The following is a 20465-nucleotide window of genomic DNA, read 5'->3' on the forward strand; positions in this document are numbered from 1 at the left end:
ATATTTATTTTAATGATTGATATTTATTTATTAACGAAATGACATCATCTTATTTATTGATAATATATGAAATTTATATATTGATAATAGATCAAATATAAATTTATTAAAATATTGAACATGAATTTCCTAAGTATATTATTTTTAGGTTAATTTTATAACTTTATTTTCAAGTTTAGTTAAGGTTAACTATGGTCATTTGAGGCATAATTGTCTAACTAAATTTGAATAGTTTGGCGATAACATTTACATTTAACACACAAAAAATTTTAAAAATCCCCCTCTATTCAGTGTAACTATAAAAAAAATTCTTTAAATGCAACAAATTTTTCATTGTTATATCTATTATTATCATATTTTTATTATTTTTCTATAATATTATAGTATGAATGAAAATAAAAAAAGTATATAAAACAATTACTTTACATTAATATATATCGTTTTTATTTAAATCAGGCAACATAATTTCTTTTTTTTTTAATATGACTTTATAATAGCCTTCATACTATACATCAATACTCAAGTGGATGATAGAATTCAGGCAAACACATGGATATAAGATGTATATAAACATACCTTGAATGAGATAGATAACTTAATATTTTTGAAAATGAAAGAAAAAAAAAATCTACAAATTGAAAGAATAAGTGTATCAAACACCATTACTATCTAAGAAAGATATTATATACTTAAATTCTTTTGAATTCATAATTTTAAAAGTTTGATTATCATTCATTTTATTTGAGTTAATGTCTAGTTGACATCTTAATTTAATTCTCTTCAATTGATTTTTTTTGTTAGAGAGAATTACTTATTGTAGCACATGGCAGAAAATAAAAGAAAAAAAATGTTTTGACCTAATTAATTTTGTCATTATTAATGCCTATACATTTTAAAATAAAAATGTCCAAAATATTGGTCCCGATATAATCTATCAAGAATAAGTATGAAGATTCATAATTATTTTGAAAATGCCAACTAATTTAATTGGTAAAGCTTTTGATAGTTATACTAAAATCTTGAAACATTAATCTTAAATAATCAAAGAATAGAGAGTTAAGAAGGAAAGATTAGAACAATAATCTTATGCTAAAGCTAATTGCTTTACTCTAATGAGCCTGAGTATAGAATACAAGGCTTTGACTTATTCTGAAATCATATCCATGCACGTGCAAGAATATTAAAGATTATTTTAGTTAGTTCATGCATTTATTTTTTTGTAAAAGGAATATGTCAAAGTCTTATATTTTTCTCCTTTCTGCAAAAGTAGAGAAATGCAGCAAAACAAGGGTTGTTACATGTCATTCTGTGAAGTGGAACAGATGTGTTTGCTGCATACGCTTTACTACACTTCTTTATTCGGTTGTTCACAACTAACCCTTACCCTTTCTTTTTCTCTGAGATTTTGCATTTGAAAGAGAACATGATTCCTTCTCCGGTTATTCTTCCGTTATTCCAATTTCCAACATATATTCCTTTGGCAAAAGTGATTTCCTGGGATGATATTGCAGCCATAATCTGAACCACTAGCCACATCATGATAAAAAAGCAGTTAATTTGGTGAGAAACAGCCCCAAAATTGGAGTTATGATCTTTCTCATAATACTAGTATAATTTTCGATGAATATCCATTAATTTAGGTCATTTATATATACCATCCGAATTTACCAATGAAGATGTGTATTTGCTTAAAATTGAATATTTGAATCTATCAAGATTGGTCGTTCAATTGACAAATCAAGCGAAGATTTTTTGTTAGTAGCATGCTATGAGCAAAGCAAAGGAGTAAGACCACGTAAACATAAACTAAGAATTGTATCAAGCTACTTAACCCAAGAAATGTAATTAAAGAAAGCAATTAACACATAGTTTTATGGTTGAGCTGGGTCCATCAAGGCTGGAATTCATGGGTCAGATTGGCTCAAACCACACTGACAGAAGGTCATTTATGTTGGTGCTGGTGTACGGTTCAGTGAGATCAGTGAATAAGAAGATCAGGTCATGTGGGCAGAACCATGGCTCTAGCTAGTGACTTGATCATCTGAATTGGTCTGCTCCACCTGCTTTGGAATCTTGATCTCCTTTACAAAATCTACTGCTAACAAATAGTATTGCTTGTGAGATTTTCTTGATTTTGGATTTTCCCTACTGCTTGTATTTCGGCTCCTTGATTGTTTATCTTTGACTTCATTAATTTAGCCTTGCAGGCTACCAGTGGCTTTCGTTTTTTACTTCAATTTTGTTGCTATGCTTCTCTATGTATACAAACATTCAGAGTAACACTGCCAAATATATTAGATTCAGTCCAAATCGCATTCAATATGTGGATTTTTCCACTTCTAACTATGTTACTGAGTCGTCTTCGATTAGGGCAATGTAAACTCTCTCAACTAGCTTTATTAATTGCCATATGGATTGCCTAGGATTAATACGGTACTGCACCCCGTATGCAAATTAACATACAAAATAATTAATTTAAATGATATAATTGTGACATCTCAATTTTATATCGAAAGATTTTAAAAGTTTGTTATAATATATAAATAAAAATTTAAATATAAATTTGTTAAATGTCTTTTATAATATAAAATTATAAGATATTTAAATTAAAATAAATAATATTTCACAAGTTTAATGCGAATATCCACATTAACAATCTTTTATTTTGTTATTAAAATGCTAAATTTTTAATTTGATCACATTTGAAAAAGAAGAAATCAGTAGTATCAATAACTTAATAATTTGTTATTTATGTGTTAAATTTTTAATTTTAATGATAAGAATTTAAATTTTGACAATTTCATTTATTATAAAATATTAATCACATCAGAGAAATATACGTACAAAAAAATTAATTAATTTACCCCTATCTAGGAGACTTCTATTTTTTTTTTTTAATGGAAGAGAATGTTCCATTAAAAATATCACCCATAAACAAATTTCAATTGCTGATCTTGTTTCATGAATATAATATAACAATCTTTTATGCCTAAAAAACTTCCATTCCTGCGGTGGGATTTGCTTTCTGTAGGATTATAGCTATTTAAATATTCTCTTTAAGGCTTTATGCCCTTTTTTTTGTTAAAAAAAAGCTTCCTTTTCCATAAAAAATACAATGTTCATCTACCTTATGATAATTTTTCAAATCTTCTTGCATTAAACTATCAAATTATGACAGCATCTTGATCTTCATTTTCCTCAATTTAATGTTCTTCCTCTTGTTCTTCTGTTTCATGAGCTTTTTAATCCATTTTTTCTTACCAAGTTGCATTCCTTTCGAATTTGAAGGCCGATGAAGTTCAATGATATTATTTTTTTAATGAAAAGGGGTGATGTAAAATGGGAGGAAAGAAATTTCAATTGATTCTGTTTTTGTTTTGTTCTACATACTTGTATGTAAAGTTGTCACATGTTCAACTTCCATTCCAATTATTTAAATATGGGCTAGCATTAGCATAACAATGCCAGAAGACAAGTAACAGTTCAAAGTATATTAAACAATAATATTAGAAGTTAACATTTAGGAGTCTTTGTAGAAGGAGAAAAATATTAAGACCCTTGAAACGGATTTTTCGTGAATTTCGAAGGAGATCAATTTCATTTGCTCAAGATATATCAAGTCTTCCAATCCTTTTGAAGCAGATTTTTTTTTCTTTATTTTAAGAATTTTCAAAGATAATAATTTTCAAATTTGATAAATAAAAATTATTATTTGTCTATAATTTTTTCAATCTTAATTTTTACTCGAAATTTGTGTGTACAGCCAAAATAGTAGCTTATTTTTTCGAAGTTAGCAGGATAAAGATCCCAGAAGCATAATTACGGCAACGGCAAACAAACAATTTCTTCATTTTTAATTTCCCCATGTCCCAAACCTTAGTATTTTGTATGCTATATCTATATAATTACCTTCTAACAAGAGTGATACAACTCAAAAGCCTACAGCAGTAACCTACTTGTTAAAAAACCAATGGATCTTACTAAGCTTTTCATTGCCCTTTTCATTTTCCAAGCTTTGTTCCCCTTCCACATGTCAATCCAAGCAGCTCCAGCAGACTCAAACTCAAACCTCTTCCGAGAATATATAGGAGCTGAGTTCAATAATGTTAGATTCACTGATGTTCCCATTAATTCAAACGTTGAATTTCACTTCATTCTCTCATTTGCCATAGACTATAACACATCAGGTTCTACTTCTCCAACAAATGGACAGTTCAATGTCTTTTGGGACTCTGATAACCTTAGCCCTTCGCAGGTTTCTTCCATCAAGAGCCGCCATTCAAATGTTAAAGTGGCCTTGAGCTTAGGAGGGGACAGTGTGGGAGATGGCTATGCTTACTTCGACCCTTCCTCTGTAGATTCATGGGTTTCCAATGCAGTTTCTTCTCTCACAGATATCATCCAAGAGTATAACTTGGATGGAATTGATATCGACTACGAGCACTTCCATGCCGATCCTGACACTTTCGCTGAGTGCATTGGGCAACTTATAACAACCCTCAAGAAGAATGGAGTAATCTCTTTTGCTTCCATAGCTCCATTTGATGATGATGATGTTCAAAGCCATTACAAGGCCTTGTGGAAGAGCTATGGGCACCTCATAGACTATGTCAACTTCCAATTTTACGCCTACGATAAAAGAACAACGGTCTCTCAGTTTTTGAAGTACTTTAACACCCAAAGCTCTAACTATAATGGCGGTCAGGTTTTAGTGAGCTTTATAAGTGATGGGAGCGGAGGCTTGACACCAGAAAACGGCTTCTTTACTGCCTGCAATAGGCTAAAGAGTCAGAACAAACTCCATGGTATCTTTGTTTGGTCTGCAGATGACTCCATGGGAAACGACTTCCGCTATGAGAAGCAATCACAAGCTCTACTTGCAATTTCCCACTAGAATTTGTTTCTTATATTTCTATTCAGTCAAGGCCTTGCGAAATTTTATAAAAACACTGAATATGAATTAGAGCCTAGGAGATGTACCATTTGTTCTTTACTATATCTGTATTGCTTTCTGTTGAATAAATATTTCATAGATCTGTTGTGTGGCTTTCTCTCATATTATTGGTAACTTAAAGTTGGACTTCCTGGCACCTCAATTTTTTTTTTTATTTTTTTTAATTTTATTTTCCTTTGGTGCATGAATTGAAATTTTGGCATCAATTTTGGGTCTAGGACAGGCAGTAATGGAATACTTCAACTCCATTTTTTAAGCCATAAAACTGTAAAGGAATACTTCAATGACCTTGCTTTAATCTTTGCCTTTTGTGGGAGAAAGAGAGAGTGGTTGGAATGTACAAGTCCATTTCTGTAACCGATACAATGGACAATTTGACATCACATTACCTTCATTTAAATCAAGCTATCTTCAGTTTATATCCCTTTATACAGAAGCTCTGTAGTTATTATTCTGTTTTCTTGTAGAAAAGTTGCGGCAATAGGGGTTTCCCCGTTATTCCTCCATGACCTGTTCTCCATTACAATGAAAAAAAATATATCATGGATCTAACTCTGAAATGACTACTTGATGTAAACCCTGAAATTTGCTTTACCAGAATACCTAGCAATTCGTCTATTTGGTATTATACGTAAATTACATGTAATAATTCATGCCAACGCAATTTTTTTTTCATTACGAAAACTTTGCCTCGATTAGCCTCTTTTTACTACAGATGTTTGGTAACTGTCAATGTCATATCTAGCAGCTGCTGCAAAGAAAGGATGTTTGGGGCTAATGATACTATCAAATGCTATAGAAAGCATGTAGCAAAGTTGGTTTTACTATATTAATATAGAAATAGATCAAAATCACGTCCATTGTGGGAAATAGAAGAGATAAAGCTTTGACTTATAAATGAAGTAGGTCAGAGCAATTGATTATCTTTGACAGCACTCTAAAGTAGTTCTAACAACTGGGTCTGGGTCATAGTGTAGTCTACATTGAAGCTGTGTATTCTAGTTTTTTCTCATTTTTAAACTGAGATACTTTCTATCACCTAATCAGCCAAAGTACCAAACACCCTTTTCCCTTACTATATATAGATGTACTCCTTTGCATGCCAATACGTACTCAAGGAGTAATTCAAAGTTCACTCTATTGACATCAGAAAAAAATGGGCGCTTCTCTTCTTTCAACACCTGCATTTCTGGTTTTCTTCTTATTTTTCACTTCGTTTCTACTTCCTAACCCTGTACTTGGGATCACCCGGCACTACAAGTTTGATGTATGTATTTGGCTAACATTATTGCACAAGAAATTTCTTTTCCATTAATCAAATATTTTTTTTTAAAATCCAAAGTTTAGCTCAATTGTTCATGCAATCACTCTTAAGAGGTAACATACATCTATCCAGTTTGGCATTTGAATATCAACATCTGCAATTTTTTCCTTTATTGTTGACCTTCTATGTATCTGAAAAAAAATTTTTTGTTTAATTATTACTTCTAATTGGTGTACATTAACATTTTGTAGATCAAGTTGCATAATGTGACACGTTTGTGCCATACAAAGAGCATTGTTTCAGTGAACGGACAATTTCCGGGACCTCGCATTGTAGCAAGGGAGGGTGACCAGCTTCTGATAAAAGTGGTCAACCATGTGTCAAAAAATATTTCCATCCACTGGTATTGAGCTTGCTTTTGGAAAATGACATTTTGCAGATATTACAAGTTAAATAATTTATCTTATAAGCTTAAACTAATGAGAGGAAGTCTAAATTGCAAGTTATGATGATGTTTTTGAAATAGGCATGGTATTCGACAGCTTCGAAGTGGGTGGGCAGATGGGCCAGCATATGTGACTCAGTGTCCCATACAAACTGGCCAGAGCTACGTTTACAACTTCACCATTGTAGGCCAAAGAGGCACTCTCTTCTGGCACGCCCACGTATCATGGCTAAGAGCAACTGTTTATGGTCCCATAGTCATTCTTCCCAAGCGTGGTGTTCCGCACCCATTTGCTAAGCCTTACAAGGAGGTTCCCATCATCTTCGGTAATGAATTATAAATCAGCTGATCAATTAAAATTCTACATTTATAAGCAACTTGAAAGGACTTAATTATTGAACTGGAGGTTAACTTATTAGTTCAAATAGCCACCCTTAAAAAATAACATCCAGCAGGTATGAGATTTGAATCTCAATACCTGTAACTACTTCTCTTATCTTTGTCTCTTATGTAAAACCAAAAAAAGAAAAAGAAAAAAAAAACCTAATTATTTTGCTAAGACCAATTAAACCCCTTATGATAAATTGCAGGAGAGTGGTTCAATGCAGATCCTGAGGCAGTTATTAGCCAGGCCCTCCGGACGGGTGGAGGTCCAAATGTCTCTGATGCTTACACCATCAATGGTCACCCAGGACCACTTTATAACTGCTCTGCCAAAGGTATAAAATAGCCAAAATGTTGTGTTAAACAATGTACACATAATAGAGCTATTTGATTCAACTTGGAACTAATAATTTTGACAGATACATTCAAGCTGAAGGTGAAGCCTGGAAAGACTTACCTTCTTCGTCTAATCAACGCTGCACTCAACGATGAGCTGTTCTTCAGCATAGCAAACCACTCACTAACTGTTGTTGATGTTGATGCTATTTATGTTAAACCATTTGAGACTGGAACACTTCTCATTGCCCCTGGTCAAACCACAAATGTGCTTCTTAAGACCAAACCCAGCTATCCAAGTGCCACATTCTTCATGACTGCTAGACCGTATGTCACAGGCCAAGGAACATTTGACAATTCAACTGTCGCCGGCATTTTAGAATACGAGTCACCACCCAATAGCCTTCATTCAAGCATCTCAATTAAAATGCTGCCCTTGTTTCGACCAATTCTACCTGCTTTAAATGACACTTCCTTTGCTACAAATTTCGTGAGTAAACTCCGTAGCCTGGCCAGTGCACAATTTCCAGCCAACGTGCCCCAGAAGATCGATAAGCATTTTTTCTTCACGGTAGGTCTTGGAACCATCCCATGCCAGCAGAATCAAACTTGCCAAGGTCCTAATGGAACCAAGTTTGCAGCTTCAGTCAATAATGTATCATTTGCCACGCCAACTACAGCACTGCTCCAAGCTCATTTCTTTGCCCAATCAAACGGCGTTTACACCCCTGATTTTCCTAACACTCCAATAATTTCGTTTAACTATACAGGCACAACACCTAACAATACTATGGTAAGCAACGGAACAAAGGTATTAGTGCTTCCTTTTAACGCTACCGTGGAGCTGGTTATGCAGGACACGAGCATTCTTGGAGCTGAAAGCCACCCTCTTCATCTACATGGTTTCAATTTCTTTGTTGTTGGCCAGGGTTTTGGCAACTTTGATCCTAAGAAGGACCCTGCAAAGTTCAACCTGGTTGACCCTATTGAAAGGAACACTGTAGGTGTGCCATCAGGAGGTTGGGTGGCAATTCGTTTTCTAGCAGACAATCCAGGTACATTAAACGAATTAAAGAAAATGAATTGTATAAACCTGTATTTTACTTGCTTGCTTTGAGTTGATGATCATGACAAGAACCACATGCTTGCAGGGGTATGGTTCATGCATTGCCACCTGGAGGTGCACACCAGCTGGGGTTTGAAGATGGCTTGGATTGTCTTGGATGGAAAACTTCCAAATCAGAAGCTGCTGCCTCCACCAGCAGATCTTCCTAAATGTTGATCAATATGACCAACTCCTTGGTCCATTCTGACCAAAAACCTGCCCGAACCCTCTTTTTTGTTTGTTTGCATTTTTTTTTTATTTCAATCATTTTGATTTATTGACCCCATTTTTTGGCTTTTGACATTGGCCTCCTTGTGGAGTTGAGAAAGAAGTCAGGAATTAATTTGTTTTTGTAACATCAACATTTCAAAATGTCAACAAAAAGAGGTCTGAATAATATTTCGACATCCTTTTGTTCAATCAATCTAGCCTCTGAAGCATATCTGTACCGTGCAACTCCGTCATATAAAATGTATTTATTGCATTTTTTTTTCTACAATAATATCTCTGTAAAAGTCATATATCTCCATTCCTGGATGACATGGTTGCCAACAAATTGCAGTGCCAAGTAAATGCTTCTTGGAACCTCAGGAAAAACGTTTTTGTCTTTTAGTGCTCTAAATTTAATGCCGAAAGCTCAAACAGCCAAGGAGAATGATCCGCAGAAGCAATAACAAGTCGTAGAAAAATGTAGCTGATTGATCAGCTCAACCTGCTTATGATCGAGCGCTGATACCAAATCCAATTTCTTATAATAGACAAATTCCAGAGTATCCGTAGTACGAGCCAATCATTTTTGTCAATACATTGTTACAGGCTTGGAAGTAATCTTTTGTATTGACTATTAATTTAATCGAGTTCAGTAAAGCATTCAGCATGATTAAGTACAACTAGGTCTAGAAATTCAGGTCTAAAGATGCAGCTTAGAAAGGAGGACTTGTTCAAAGCGATTAAATGGAATTATGGAGGAAATACGAACATGTGATTCACTATGTCAAATTCCAATTTTATGAATATGACAAGATTAATGTCTTACAGTTTGTGAACTATTTCACATTAGCAATCATCATTTTGCTATGCGGGGGACAAATTTCGGCTAGCTTCATAATGATGGTGGCCGGTGGGCAAGGTCTGGTACCTGACGATGGTTTTTTGAAGCCTGCAATAAGCAAAAGAAGCAAGAAAAGCTAGGAAGAGTGCTGATGAGTCTCGAATTACTTTAACAGGTTAATGGTTCTGGTAGGCACAGAGCAGAACTGCAAGAGTTTTTTCTGATAATCACCAAATGTAGATAAAGATCAGTGCGGTTAAATAAAAAACTTTGCTCAGCTAATGTACATATCCCGGTAGACAAAGACAAAAGGAACTTAAAATAGCTATGCCATCTTCATCCTGCGCTCAGATTTTTTAGCTGCTTTCCTCTTGAAAGATACAGGATACAAGTAACGCCGTAAAGGAAATAAAAGAGCTAGACGAGGATTCCTCCATCTTGTTCTCAGTTTTCCTGCGTTTGATAGACAATTTGAAGTTATAGATAATAAAACAAGCAAAGCAGGCTGATTGGGGAAAAAGAATGATGCAAACACACGGAAACCTAAAACCATCAAACTTAAAATCATTGATAATAGAATTCAGTTCCCGAACAATGATATATTCACAAACACAGTACCTGTTATACGCTGACCTAATGAAAGATCATTATTTTTTCTATCGTGTTCTCCATGCTTTTGCCTTTCCAATGCCGGCTCTTGGATCTCATTAGTTATGGTTGAAGGTATGTCTTTACCCTTCATCTCTGCATTGGACTCTGGAAATGGATTCCAACCCACAAGACCCCCATCATCTCCAGGTACTGTGGTTGGCTCTCTCTCAAGGACATTTTCGTGTAAAGACTCGTCACTTAAGACTGAGGCTGGATCATTCATTTTGACATCACTTTCTGCATTCTTTCGCTCCTCCTTTACCAACTCTACTTGGTTTTCATGGTTTGTCACCAAGGGTATATCTTTAACATTCACCCCTTCATCAGACTGCTGAAATGAAATTTGATCAGTAATAACTGCATCCTCTCCAGTACCCCTAAATGGTATCCTTTCTGAAAAATTTTCAAGCAAAGACACATTAGTCAAGGACAAAGACATATTATCCTGGTGTTCCACATCTATATGCATGCCAACTGCTACATCATCCACCTTAATAGTCTCCTCACGTGAATCTATTCGAGAACCTTTTGAACTCTTAGAATCTTTGTTCTGAGCAGGAGGTAAAATATTATCCTTAGATGGAGGAGAAATCTCTAAAGCAGCAGCATTACAACCTGCATCTGGTTCAATGTCCATGGTTGATGTTTGAGATGTCACATTCTCATTGGGCATTACAACATTTAGTTCATTGCTTGATGCCTCAATTCTCACGTTCTCATTTAGTAACATAACATTTTTTTCATAATCAGGAAAGCAATTTTCTGATTGCAGATCCAGACTTTCAGATTCATTTTCAACTGAGGCAAATATTATATCCAAGCCATTATGAGTCTCAGGTTCTTCCTTAGTTGTGGTTGTATTAGTTACAACTTCCTCAGAATCAGTTGAAATTTTTGTACCATCAGTCGTCAGGTATAACTTTTGAGAATCCCCAAATAAAGAGGTTAGATGCTCTGACGGTGTTCCATCTAACGAAGCCTTTTCTGTTTCAGGAAAATCGAGCTTGCCAGACTTTTCAGACACCTGATTAGTTATAATAGGTAACTGAACTGGCTCCGTAGTAGACAAAATGTTTTTAACTTTTGCCAGTGAGTGGGAGGCAGCCTTAGTTCCAGATATCAAACCCTTAACTTGGAATCCGTGCGATGGCATGTTGTCAATAACAGAATCAAAATCAATGGCTTTCACAGTGTTTGATACATTACTGGAGGAAGAGAAGGACTTTGCCATGTCATCCAGCAATAAATCACCTTCACCACTAGAGATGAGATCCCAGTTAAGCCAGTCTGCAGACCAAGGTTTCCAACTGTCAAATGGCACACTAGATGACACTGCTTCAACCCTGATGACCTCCTTGAAAAAGTGTTTTCTCCTCAAAGCACTAGCCAGAAGACTCCTGCAAGAAAAAACAAAAGGATTTCCACACAAAATGAAACATTAACTACTGTCCTAAGACTACAAAATTTTCACAAGTTAGCATACCTACAATTTTTGGAAATAGCTGCTTTAGCTCGTTCTATAGAGAGACCAAGCAAAGTTGCTAAGTTTGCAACATCATTTGGTCCTCTAACCTCACATACAGAAGGCGCAGCACTAGAAAATATGAGATTCTTTCCTCGAGTCCAATCCACCAGCAACTGGAACAGTATGCCTCAGATAATAAGTTCACACTGATAACATCCACTATTATCTCAAATGCATTTATTAATAAACTCAATTGACCAAAATTGCATCTTCAAAAACCAGCTAAACAACCATAACTTAGTGTTTTAATTCCTACCATTCATCAATTGTTCATATCCTTGTTGATCAACATTTCATCAGCTATAAATTTACATTTATCAGAACATAGCATAAAAAATCAAACCATTCAAAAACAATGCAAACACTATTGAGTTCCTCACCTTAGCATTGGATATCATTTGCCTCCTTAGATGAACATCCACAATAAGATCAGAATACGTAATTTCAAAATAAACCCCACGCTGCAAGACCAAAAAAAAAAAAAAACCCATGAAAATTATCCACTGAAACAAATCAATAGTTCAGTATTGAAGGAATATAGAAATCAAATCAATAGCAAACCTTAATAGCAGTTTTAACCATATGCAATTTCAATCGAAACGGCAGCTTATCTGAGAAATCAATTGCAATTATATCCACCTATATCAAAACAAAAAATAAAAAATATTTAATTTCATTAATCCGTTAAGATTTGATTAAATTAAGGACCTGACCTCAGCTTTTTCGCATGCTTGATCAAATGCATTTTGGTTCAATGGCCTAACGGCAACGACGTCGTACGTCTTCAACACCGGGTTTCCCGAATTCAACGCTTGTGACTGCGATGCGGTGTCGATGCAGACGGTGAGGCGCGTGTACTGGCGGAAAGGGGAGGAGCGAGGGACGCCGAGGAGATCGCGATGGAGTTTGACGGACGAGGATAGAAAGGGGGCGATATTGAGGAGAGAGGAGAGAGTGAGGAGAGAAATTGAGCAACGGTCGCGATCAGACATGACGCCCCTGATCGTACGGTTGTAGGCGATACCCGTGTAGCCCAACTCCATCGCTTTGATCACGATTTTAATGCGGGTTGATTTGGCGGAGGCAGAAGAATTCACGTTGTTGGGCGGCGTTGAATCGGTGTACGGAATGTTAAGGTCGAAAAATCCCATTGTTACTCAGACCGAGAAAGGTTAGGGTTTTAGGATGGGAAGGATTGGGGAGCTGTGCGGTTTTGGGTTTATTTATGAAGAAAACATAAAGTCCAAAACACCAGTTAGTTGGGCCAATACCATTTATATGGGCTTCATTATTGGGCCCCCAATTGACGATTGCCTAATCTAGTTTCCGCTCCAAAAATCGTTTCCGAGATTTCAACTCACGAAGAAACACAAAAACCAAAAAAGCCGTTTCAAAAATAACCGCTAAAATCTATCCACGTCATCGATCCGCGTCGATAATTTTCCTCATCTCAACCCTCCATTATAACTTATCAACGTCCAAACTTCATCGTTAAACATTTCACGTGGATCACTCTGCCAACAAAATACTCCGCGCTTCACCTATAAATATCCCACCATTTTTTTAAAGCTTCAAATCTCCAAATTATCCTAAAAATATTGGCCTTCTTTGTTGGATATTGAAAATGTCAGGAAGAGGAAAGGGAGGCAAGGGATTGGGCAAGGGAGGAGCAAAGCGTCACCGTAAGGTTCTCCGTGATAATATCCAGGGAATCACAAAGCCAGCAATTCGTCGTTTGGCTCGTAGGGGAGGAGTCAAGCGTATCAGTGGCTTAATCTACGAGGAAACTCGTGGAGTTCTGAAGATCTTCTTGGAAAATGTGATTCGTGATGCTGTGACCTATACCGAGCATGCGAGGAGAAAGACTGTGACTGCTATGGATGTGGTTTATGCACTGAAGAGGCAGGGTAGGACTTTGTATGGATTTGGTGGTTAGATCTTAGGTGAACTTAGGTTTTAGGTTTGATAAAATAGGTGGTGGGGAGTTGAAGCCTTGCTGTCAAGAATGCTTGAGCGGTTAGGGTTAGGGCTTGCAATTAGGGGGTCTGTTAGGATGACTAGAAATTTTAAGTTGTCCTGTTGTTTGCTTTTGTGATTTGTAATTCGTTCTCTGAATTACAGATTTTAATGAAATTTGAAGTTAATCTTAATGTTTCTTTTATGTCTAATTCCAAATACATTAGCTCAAATTGATTTATAAAAAATTCAGAAAAACAAAAGAGGCTGAAAGGGTCTATCAAAGTTCGATCCTCTAAATGTTTGTTACAATTACTGTATAAATCACTCAACTTTATGCTTTGATGATTTTGTCGCAGCAGAATACCGGAACCCGCTTGTCCATCTTCCTATGAATTTAAGAACCTCATCGATTAAAATGACTGGGAAAGCAACCGCTATAACCAGGAGCCATTCGTTGAGGCTGAGGGGAACTATCCCAAATACTTGAGCAAGGAATGGGACGTAGAGAATCAAGAAGTGCAACCCAAATGAGACCGACATGGCTAAAAGGAGCCATGGGTTGACCCAAGGAGGCATTGTTAATAAACTTCCATCTTCAGAAAGGGCGTTAAGCGAATTGAACATTTCAATGGCTACCAAGACAGAGAGGGAAAGTGTTGTGGCTTTGATTTTCCCCAAGTGAAAGTAATCGCATGGGTTTGTTTCGAATTTGAACACTTGGGAACCTGCCGTGAATGGTGATACTGAGAAACTTTCCCAAGAAGAGCACTGACCCCAGTTGGCAAGTTGGTTATAGGTAACGATACTATGGCCATCTCCACTCAGATCAATACCCAGAAAGGTTTGGTGCGTGTACCAAATTATGAATACCCCAACTGTGGCTATTCCGACATAGAGCCCAATCACCTGCATCAATGGAGGTATCAAGTTGGCTCACATCATTGGTACTTCCACATTGCATAGTCAGGGACAAAGAAAAAGAAGTTTCCTACTAATTTTGGTTCAACAAATAGAAAAACAAAAAAATTACCAGGTAGCGGAATAAGATCCAAGCAGTGATTAATGAGTCATCGCTTCTTCTGGGAGGCTTCTTCATTATATCTTTGTCTGGGGGATTGAACCCTAGAGCAGTTGCTGGAGGTCCGTCAGTTACGAGATTAACCCAGAGAAGCTGAACAGGGATCATGCCTTCTGGAATACCCAAAGCAGCTGTCAAAAATATAGAAGCAACCTCACCAATATTGGAGGAGATCATGTACCTGCAATTAGAAGTAGAAGAATGTCACTCTATGAAGTGAATTAAAAGATTAATACAAATTGACCAAAAATTTTGGAGGAAAGGAAAAAAGAATGAAGATAACATTGTAAATATGCTTCATTTAAGTTGGATATAGCTTGAAAGAGGGCAGCTTTGTCATTAAGAGAGCAGACTCAATGCAATTTGTTAAATTTCAGTAAAACCAGCAGCATAAATCATGAAGATATGCAACAACACCGCCAGTTCATTTTCAAGTTATACATCTTAAAAAATAGCAATAATGACCTTATAAAAGCCTTCATATTGTTGTAAATGGATCTGCCCTCACCAACTGCAGCAACTATAGTGCTGAAGTTATCATCTGCTAACACCATGTCAGAGGCTTCCTTTGCAACCTGGAAAGAGAGAGAGAGAGAATAGATGGAATAAGAAAATAAAGCATTCATGAAAATAGGCAACGATATAAACTATGATTGCCCAAGCCAATACAGATGAATCCTACTGAAAAATTTAGAATAATTAGTTGACTCCATGTGTACATAATGTCAGGAAAAAGCAATAGAGCTGTTACACCACACGCATTCTGAATAAAATGCAGCACAGCTATGCATCTTGCATAGGCATTCAAAAGAAGCTAATAAAATGGGCCTCTCTGAATCATCAGGCAAAGTGCTATTTCACAAAGAGAGCTGACAATGTACAGTAGCGAAACAGGACACACAAGCATAAAATGAATAACACATGAAAAGATGCAAGTAACCATATGGACACCGTAGATGTTATCCCCCAAATTAAATGAAAATAAATATAGAGAAAAGGATGGTGAATACCTCTGTCCCAGCAATGCCCATTGCTACTCCAATATCAGCCAACTTCAAGGCAGGAGCATCATTAACTCCATCCCCAGTCATTGCAACCACTTCACCATCCTCCTTCAGCAACCTAACTATTTCTTGCTTGTGTCTTGGCTCAGCCCGAGAAAATAAGATACCTCCACTCTGTCTCAGATGATTCTTTTGATCAGGATGATCCATAAAATCCTTTCCAGTTAAGCTTCTTGAGCTGATATCCTCATAAGATCCAAATACACCGATTTCTCGACAAATAGCTTCTGCTGTGTTCTTGTTGTCTCCAGTAATGACCATAACACGAATCCCAGCTGCTTTGCAGTCCTCAATTGCTTGACGAACCTCTTTCCGAGGTGGATCCTTGATAGTTTTGTTCAAGTGGTTCAGACAAAGGGTAGACAGAAGTAAGAAAACCAAAAAGCAAATAAAACCATAAGCAAATTACCCTTAGCCCAACTAAACCAACAAAAATAAGTTTGCTCTCAATTGAGGAATATTTGGATGGATTAAGCAAAAGCTGATGAGCTGGATGATCTTCATCACCATTATATGTTGCAAACTCAAAAAGCTCTTCCTTATATGCAAAACCAAGACATCGTAATGCATCTGTTGACATTTCATGAAGACTCTGTAAAATAAGATCCCTTGTATATTGATCTAGTTCCACAATAGAGCCATCAAGTAGCTGGATAAAAGTGCTCCTCTCCAATAAATTCTCTACAGCACCCTGCAGCGTTAAGCACAATTAGAGTGATACGTGGAAAGGTTGTGCAAATAAACTTTAAGCCAGAAGCACCATGTTAAAATCTCACTTGGATGTTTACAGGCACCAAAAAAAAAAAAAGGGATATTAGAAGAGAACGCATGAGCAACATAAGCAAATCAAGGTTTTAATTTTAGAAGTGGTCAGTCTATGTTACAAGGCAAAGAGAGATGAATAAACCTTTACTAGCAATGACTTTCGTCCTGAGCTGGAATTTACAATAACTCCCATGGACTTTCGATCACGGTCAAACTCAAGTGTTGCAATCCTTTGCTCCATTTTGTTCCACAGTTGACAACAACCTTGTGTAACATAATAAAATAAAAGGAAAGCTCAGTAGGATCTAGACATCATCACCTAAGAACCAAAAAAATATAGGAAAGGAAGCAGCTAACATACGTTGAGGATCCCGATGACCAGAAGAGGAACCATACTCTTTAGGAAATCCCATTTTCTCAACCAGAACCTGGAATGAAAAAGAACCAAATAAAATCTCTTAGTGAGGGGAAAATAAGCAACATGAATTTTCATAGAAACTGAACGTTTACACTCTGAAAAATTAGAAAGCACATCACAAGTTTCATGGGCAAACAAGCCATGCTTATTAGATGGCATACCGCAGCATGCTTCTTATGCAGTAAATGGAAGTAAAGGAATAGTTGATGCAGAGATCTAGGCGTTCCTGTTCTACTGCTCATAAGAACACAATTTAAACTCGAAATATGCTACTAAAAAACAGGTTCAAAGTTAAGTTTCTGCTTTGGCTCCTGCTGCATGTTAACTTGGGTTTGTTCAGACAGATGAAGAATGTAAAAACTAAAAGGACTTGATTTCACGGGATTTTCACCTTTAGTGCTGCCTCTGTAGGCATTCCAGTGGCAACATAATGATTCCCGGATTGCTCAACACCAGCATCGTTGCAAACAGCAGAAGTTTTTGCAATCATTTGAAGATTGGCATCCATTTGATTAACAGGCCAGCCTTGTATTTTCCCATCAAAAGGATCATATGTAGTCCCTTCCACATCAAAAGATCGCAGAGTGCCAGGCCTTGAACCTATAGCAACAAGCTTTGAAGCAGCCATCTGATTGGTAGTCAAAGTTCCTGTCTTATCCGAACAGATAACGGTTGTGCAACCAAGAGTCTCAACACTAGGCAGCTTCCGAACAAGTGCATTCTTTTGAGCCATCTTTCGGGTTCCAAGTGCCAAACATGTCGTAATAACTGCTGGTAAACCTTCTGGAATGGCAGCGACGGCCAATGCCACGGCAATTTCAAAGTAATATGTGCACTTCTCAAATGAGAACTTAAAGTTTCTAGGCCAACCATCAACATACTCCCAAGAAAGAAAGTATTTTACATTAATAAGCCAAACCAATGCACAAATCACTCCAATTATCATTGTTAGAACCTCTCCAAATTCATTCAACTTCTTCTTTAACGGGGTATCTTCCTCATTCTGTGATGCTTCATGAATCTGCGAATGCACCTTCCCAATCTCTGTACTCATGCCTATCTGGGTGACCAAGCAAATACAGTTTCCATTGACCACAGTTGTTCCAGCAAAAACTATACATTTCTTCCCTTGAATATCTGAATTCTCAGGAACAACCTTCACAGTCTTGCTCACAGCTTCACTCTCTCCAGTCAATGACCCCTGTTCAACTCTTACAGTTGAGCTTATCAAACTCAAAACCCGCATATCTGCAGGTATCTTATCACCAACTCTCAACTCCACAATATCACCTGGAACAAGTTCCTTTGCAGGCAAATTTGAGACCTTTTTACCATCTCGAACTACATTTGCATGCTCCGATTGAATTTCCTTCAAAGCCTCCAATGCTTTTTCTGCATTGCTTTCTTGCCATATTCCAACAATGGCATTCACTATCAAGATCAAGAAAATAACAAGCGGCTCCACAAAAGCTGTTATCTCCATCTCCCCACCTTCTTCACCATCATACCAAGCTAATACAAATGATACAATCGCAGCAACCAATAATATCCTAACTAATGTGTCATTAAATTGCTCCAATATCAGTTTAAATATCGACGTGCCCTCATGCTTTTCTAACTCATTCCATCCATAAATCTGCCTCCTTTTTTCAACTTCAGCGCTTGATAATCCTAATTCTTGATTCACTTGGTATTTCTCTTGACATTGTTTCACATCACTTGCCCAAGCAGGAAAAGTTTCTTGCTCGGAAGAGGCAGCAATGGCATTTTCTCTCTTCCCATAGTCATTCCCTCCTCTCCCCATTGAAATTCAATGCCAAAGAAAATAATTCTTCAAATAATTGAAGACAAAAACTGAAACTTTATTTCCTTTCTTCAATACTGGACCTGAAGCCAATGAAATTAAAAGAAAAAACATCATGATCTATAAAGTAAATTAACAAAACCACTAATTATTAAACACTACCAATCTGCTTGCGCTCTGAGACAACAGAAAATCAATAAAAAAACTAAAAAAAAAGAATACCCTTTTTCTTCCATCGCCCAAAGTTCTTAGTCTCAGTTATTCCTTTCACTTTTTAGATATTTACACACATCGAAAATCAAATCCCAGAAAAATCTATTAATCAAGAAATAATCCCCCCTCTCAACATCCACAAAGAAAATTCCCTTCACTAAATTCTCTCAGCAACCAAACAAAGCAGATAAAAATTAATCAAAAGGCGATGAAGAATTAGGGCTTGTGCTTACCAGATTTGAAGTTTCTATCTTTCCATTCAGCTATTAATAAAAATAATGTTTTTTTTTATAGTCAAATGATGATCAGATTTATAAAGAGCGATTCAATGGCTAAAAAACCTCTCAGTCTATACAGTGAGTCTACTCTACAGTCATTTTTTCAGGAGTGTTTTGTTTGCCTTATCTTATATGTATCGCCACGTGTAAAAAGTACAATGGTCAACCGCATAACTCGTAGACTTTCCCCATGTGGCAAGCAATTAGAGGTGACCTTTTCACTTGAGTGGTTGTGCCTGCCACACTGAATCTCCACTTTGCTGAAGGCAAAAACTGTATTTTTTTCAAGTGGTATTTAATTAATAATTTATAGCCATCTTGCTCCTCTCCAAGCTTTAACGAAAAAGTAAAATTTGGGGCATATTCTTTTATTCCTGTATTCATACTTCGGTTCATTTTTTTGTTTTTGCTTGTAAAATAATCGTGGTAAATTTTAAATTTAATAATTTATGATTTATATAATATAAAATTTTTAAAATTTTAAATTTATATAATATTTTATATAAAAATTATTTATTATTATTTATATTGATATAAAAATATAAAAAATATTTTTTATTTAATTAAATTTATATATAATAATTATTAAAATTTTAAATTTTATTATTTTTAAATTTTTTATTTATATTATATTTGTATTATGTCATATCTACGTAAAACACTGACATCATTGTCCAAGTTTTCTTCTTGCAATTGGATATTTGCTGAGTAAAAGGTTGTCTTTTTCTGCACTCCGAACATTTTCAATGCTTGGAAACTATCATGAAGTTGATCAAGGATGAAAATGAGTTGAAATCCTTTACGATTTCAAACTTGACTATACAACTCAAGTTTGTCTAAAAGAGTTTTGGGATGAATTAGGTATAAAAGTCAGAGAAATTATCTATATTTAATGGGTAAGATTAATTAGATACGTAACTGTTATGATATATTAAAAAATATACATATGATAATTTTATAATCCGTTTAATATCAATGAATTTTCAAACTGTACTGTCACCTGATGCTTCTTGTCTCCTTCTTTCTAAAGAAACAAACAAATCGCAGGCTCGTAGTCAACTCCATTATAGTCTATAGGAACCTGTCTGGAAGGGATAGCTACAAAACCCCATCTCTCTAAGTGATGACTCCTTGCATTCCAATTTTTCTAAGTTGCCAGGAAATTTAAATG

General features: G+C 36.0%; 5 protein-coding genes across 5 annotated transcripts; 3 read left to right on the top strand and 2 right to left on the bottom strand.

Moving 5' to 3' along the window:
* The first annotated feature begins 3833 nt into the window (after positions 1-3833).
* LOC111304311 (chitinase 2-like) lies at positions 3834-5458 on the top strand. Its single transcript, XM_022900851.2, has one exon. It carries the CDS (start codon positions 3971-3973, stop codon positions 4892-4894), a length of 924 nt encoding a protein of 307 aa, XP_022756586.2. The 5' UTR covers positions 3834-3970; the 3' UTR covers positions 4895-5458.
* A 603-nt stretch (positions 5459-6061) lies between these two features.
* LOC111303590 (laccase-17-like) lies at positions 6062-8985 on the top strand. Its single transcript, XM_022899966.2, has 6 exons — positions 6062-6221; positions 6470-6621; positions 6745-6989; positions 7254-7382; positions 7467-8438; positions 8535-8985. The coding sequence occupies exons 1-6, from the start codon at positions 6111-6113 to the stop codon at positions 8663-8665; spliced, it is 1740 nt and encodes a 579-aa protein (XP_022755701.2). The 5' UTR covers positions 6062-6110; the 3' UTR covers positions 8666-8985.
* Positions 8986-9411: 426 nt separating this feature from the next.
* Positions 9412-12912, bottom strand: GAF1 (Polymerase/histidinol phosphatase-like protein). The gene is made up of 6 exons (XM_022899965.2): positions 12429-12912; positions 12277-12354; positions 12096-12176; positions 11674-11828; positions 10158-11587; positions 9412-9992 (listed from the first exon to the last, which is right to left on the bottom strand). The coding sequence occupies exons 1-6, from the start codon at positions 12864-12866 to the stop codon at positions 9865-9867; spliced, it is 2310 nt and encodes a 769-aa protein (XP_022755700.1). The 5' UTR covers positions 12867-12912; the 3' UTR covers positions 9412-9864.
* A 371-nt stretch (positions 12913-13283) lies between these two features.
* On the top strand, positions 13284-13865 carry LOC111303591 (Histone superfamily protein). Its single transcript, XM_022899967.2, has one exon. It carries the CDS (start codon positions 13340-13342, stop codon positions 13649-13651), a length of 312 nt encoding a protein of 103 aa, XP_022755702.1. The 5' UTR covers positions 13284-13339; the 3' UTR covers positions 13652-13865.
* A 29-nt stretch (positions 13866-13894) lies between these two features.
* On the bottom strand, positions 13895-19323 carry LOC111303588 (calcium-transporting ATPase 1, endoplasmic reticulum-type-like). Its single transcript, XM_022899963.2, has 9 exons — positions 19250-19323; positions 17391-18886; positions 16943-17009; positions 16724-16845; positions 16226-16507; positions 15763-16140; positions 15218-15327; positions 14705-14933; positions 13895-14580 (listed from the first exon to the last, which is right to left on the bottom strand). Exons 2-9 carry the CDS (start codon positions 18801-18803, stop codon positions 13996-13998), a joined length of 3186 nt encoding a protein of 1061 aa, XP_022755698.1. The 5' UTR covers positions 18804-18886; positions 19250-19323; the 3' UTR covers positions 13895-13995.
* Between the last annotated feature and the right edge of the window lie 1142 nt (positions 19324-20465).

This window comes from Durio zibethinus, chromosome 13 (genome assembly GCF_047325235.1).
Source record: "Durio zibethinus cultivar Kanyao isolate XHJ-2024 chromosome 13, ASM4732523v1, whole genome shotgun sequence".
NCBI lineage: Eukaryota > Viridiplantae > Streptophyta > Magnoliopsida > Malvales > Malvaceae > Durio > Durio zibethinus.

Bases quoted from the DNA above. Each gene is read 5' to 3' on its own strand.
- LOC111303591 (XM_022899967.2), top strand. From the start codon at position 13,340: ATGTCAGGAAGAGGAAAGGGAGGCAAGGGATTGGGCAAGGGAGGAGCA.
- LOC111303590 (XM_022899966.2), top strand. From the start codon at position 6,111: ATGGGCGCTTCTCTTCTTTCAACACCTGCATTTCTGGTTTTCTTCTTA. The intron at 6,222-6,469 runs GTATGTATTTGG...AACATTTTGTAG, and splicing joins CCCGGCACTACAAGTTTGAT to ATCAAGTTGCATAATGTGAC. The intron at 8,439-8,534 runs GTACATTAAACG...ACATGCTTGCAG, and splicing joins TTTTCTAGCAGACAATCCAG to GGGTATGGTTCATGCATTGC.
- LOC111304311 (XM_022900851.2), top strand. From the start codon at position 3,971: ATGGATCTTACTAAGCTTTTCATTGCCCTTTTCATTTTCCAAGCTTTG.
- LOC111303588 (XM_022899963.2), bottom strand. From the start codon at position 18,803: ATGGGGAGAGGAGGGAATGACTATGGGAAGAGAGAAAATGCCATTGCT. The intron at 16,508-16,723 runs GTTTATTCATCT...TTAACGCTGCAG, and splicing joins GAAAGTCATTGCTAGTAAAG to GGTGCTGTAGAGAATTTATT. The intron at 14,934-15,217 runs GTCATTATTGCT...TTCTAATTGCAG, and splicing joins AATATGAAGGCTTTTATAAG to GTACATGATCTCCTCCAATA.
- GAF1 (XM_022899965.2), bottom strand. From the start codon at position 12,866: ATGGGATTTTTCGACCTTAACATTCCGTACACCGATTCAACGCCGCCC. The intron at 12,355-12,428 runs GTCAGGTCCTTA...GTTTTGATATAG, and splicing joins AAGCATGCGAAAAAGCTGAG to GTGGATATAATTGCAATTGA. The intron at 9,993-10,157 runs GTACTGTGTTTG...TATCAAACGCAG, and splicing joins ATTAGGTCAGCGTATAACAG to GAAAACTGAGAACAAGATGG.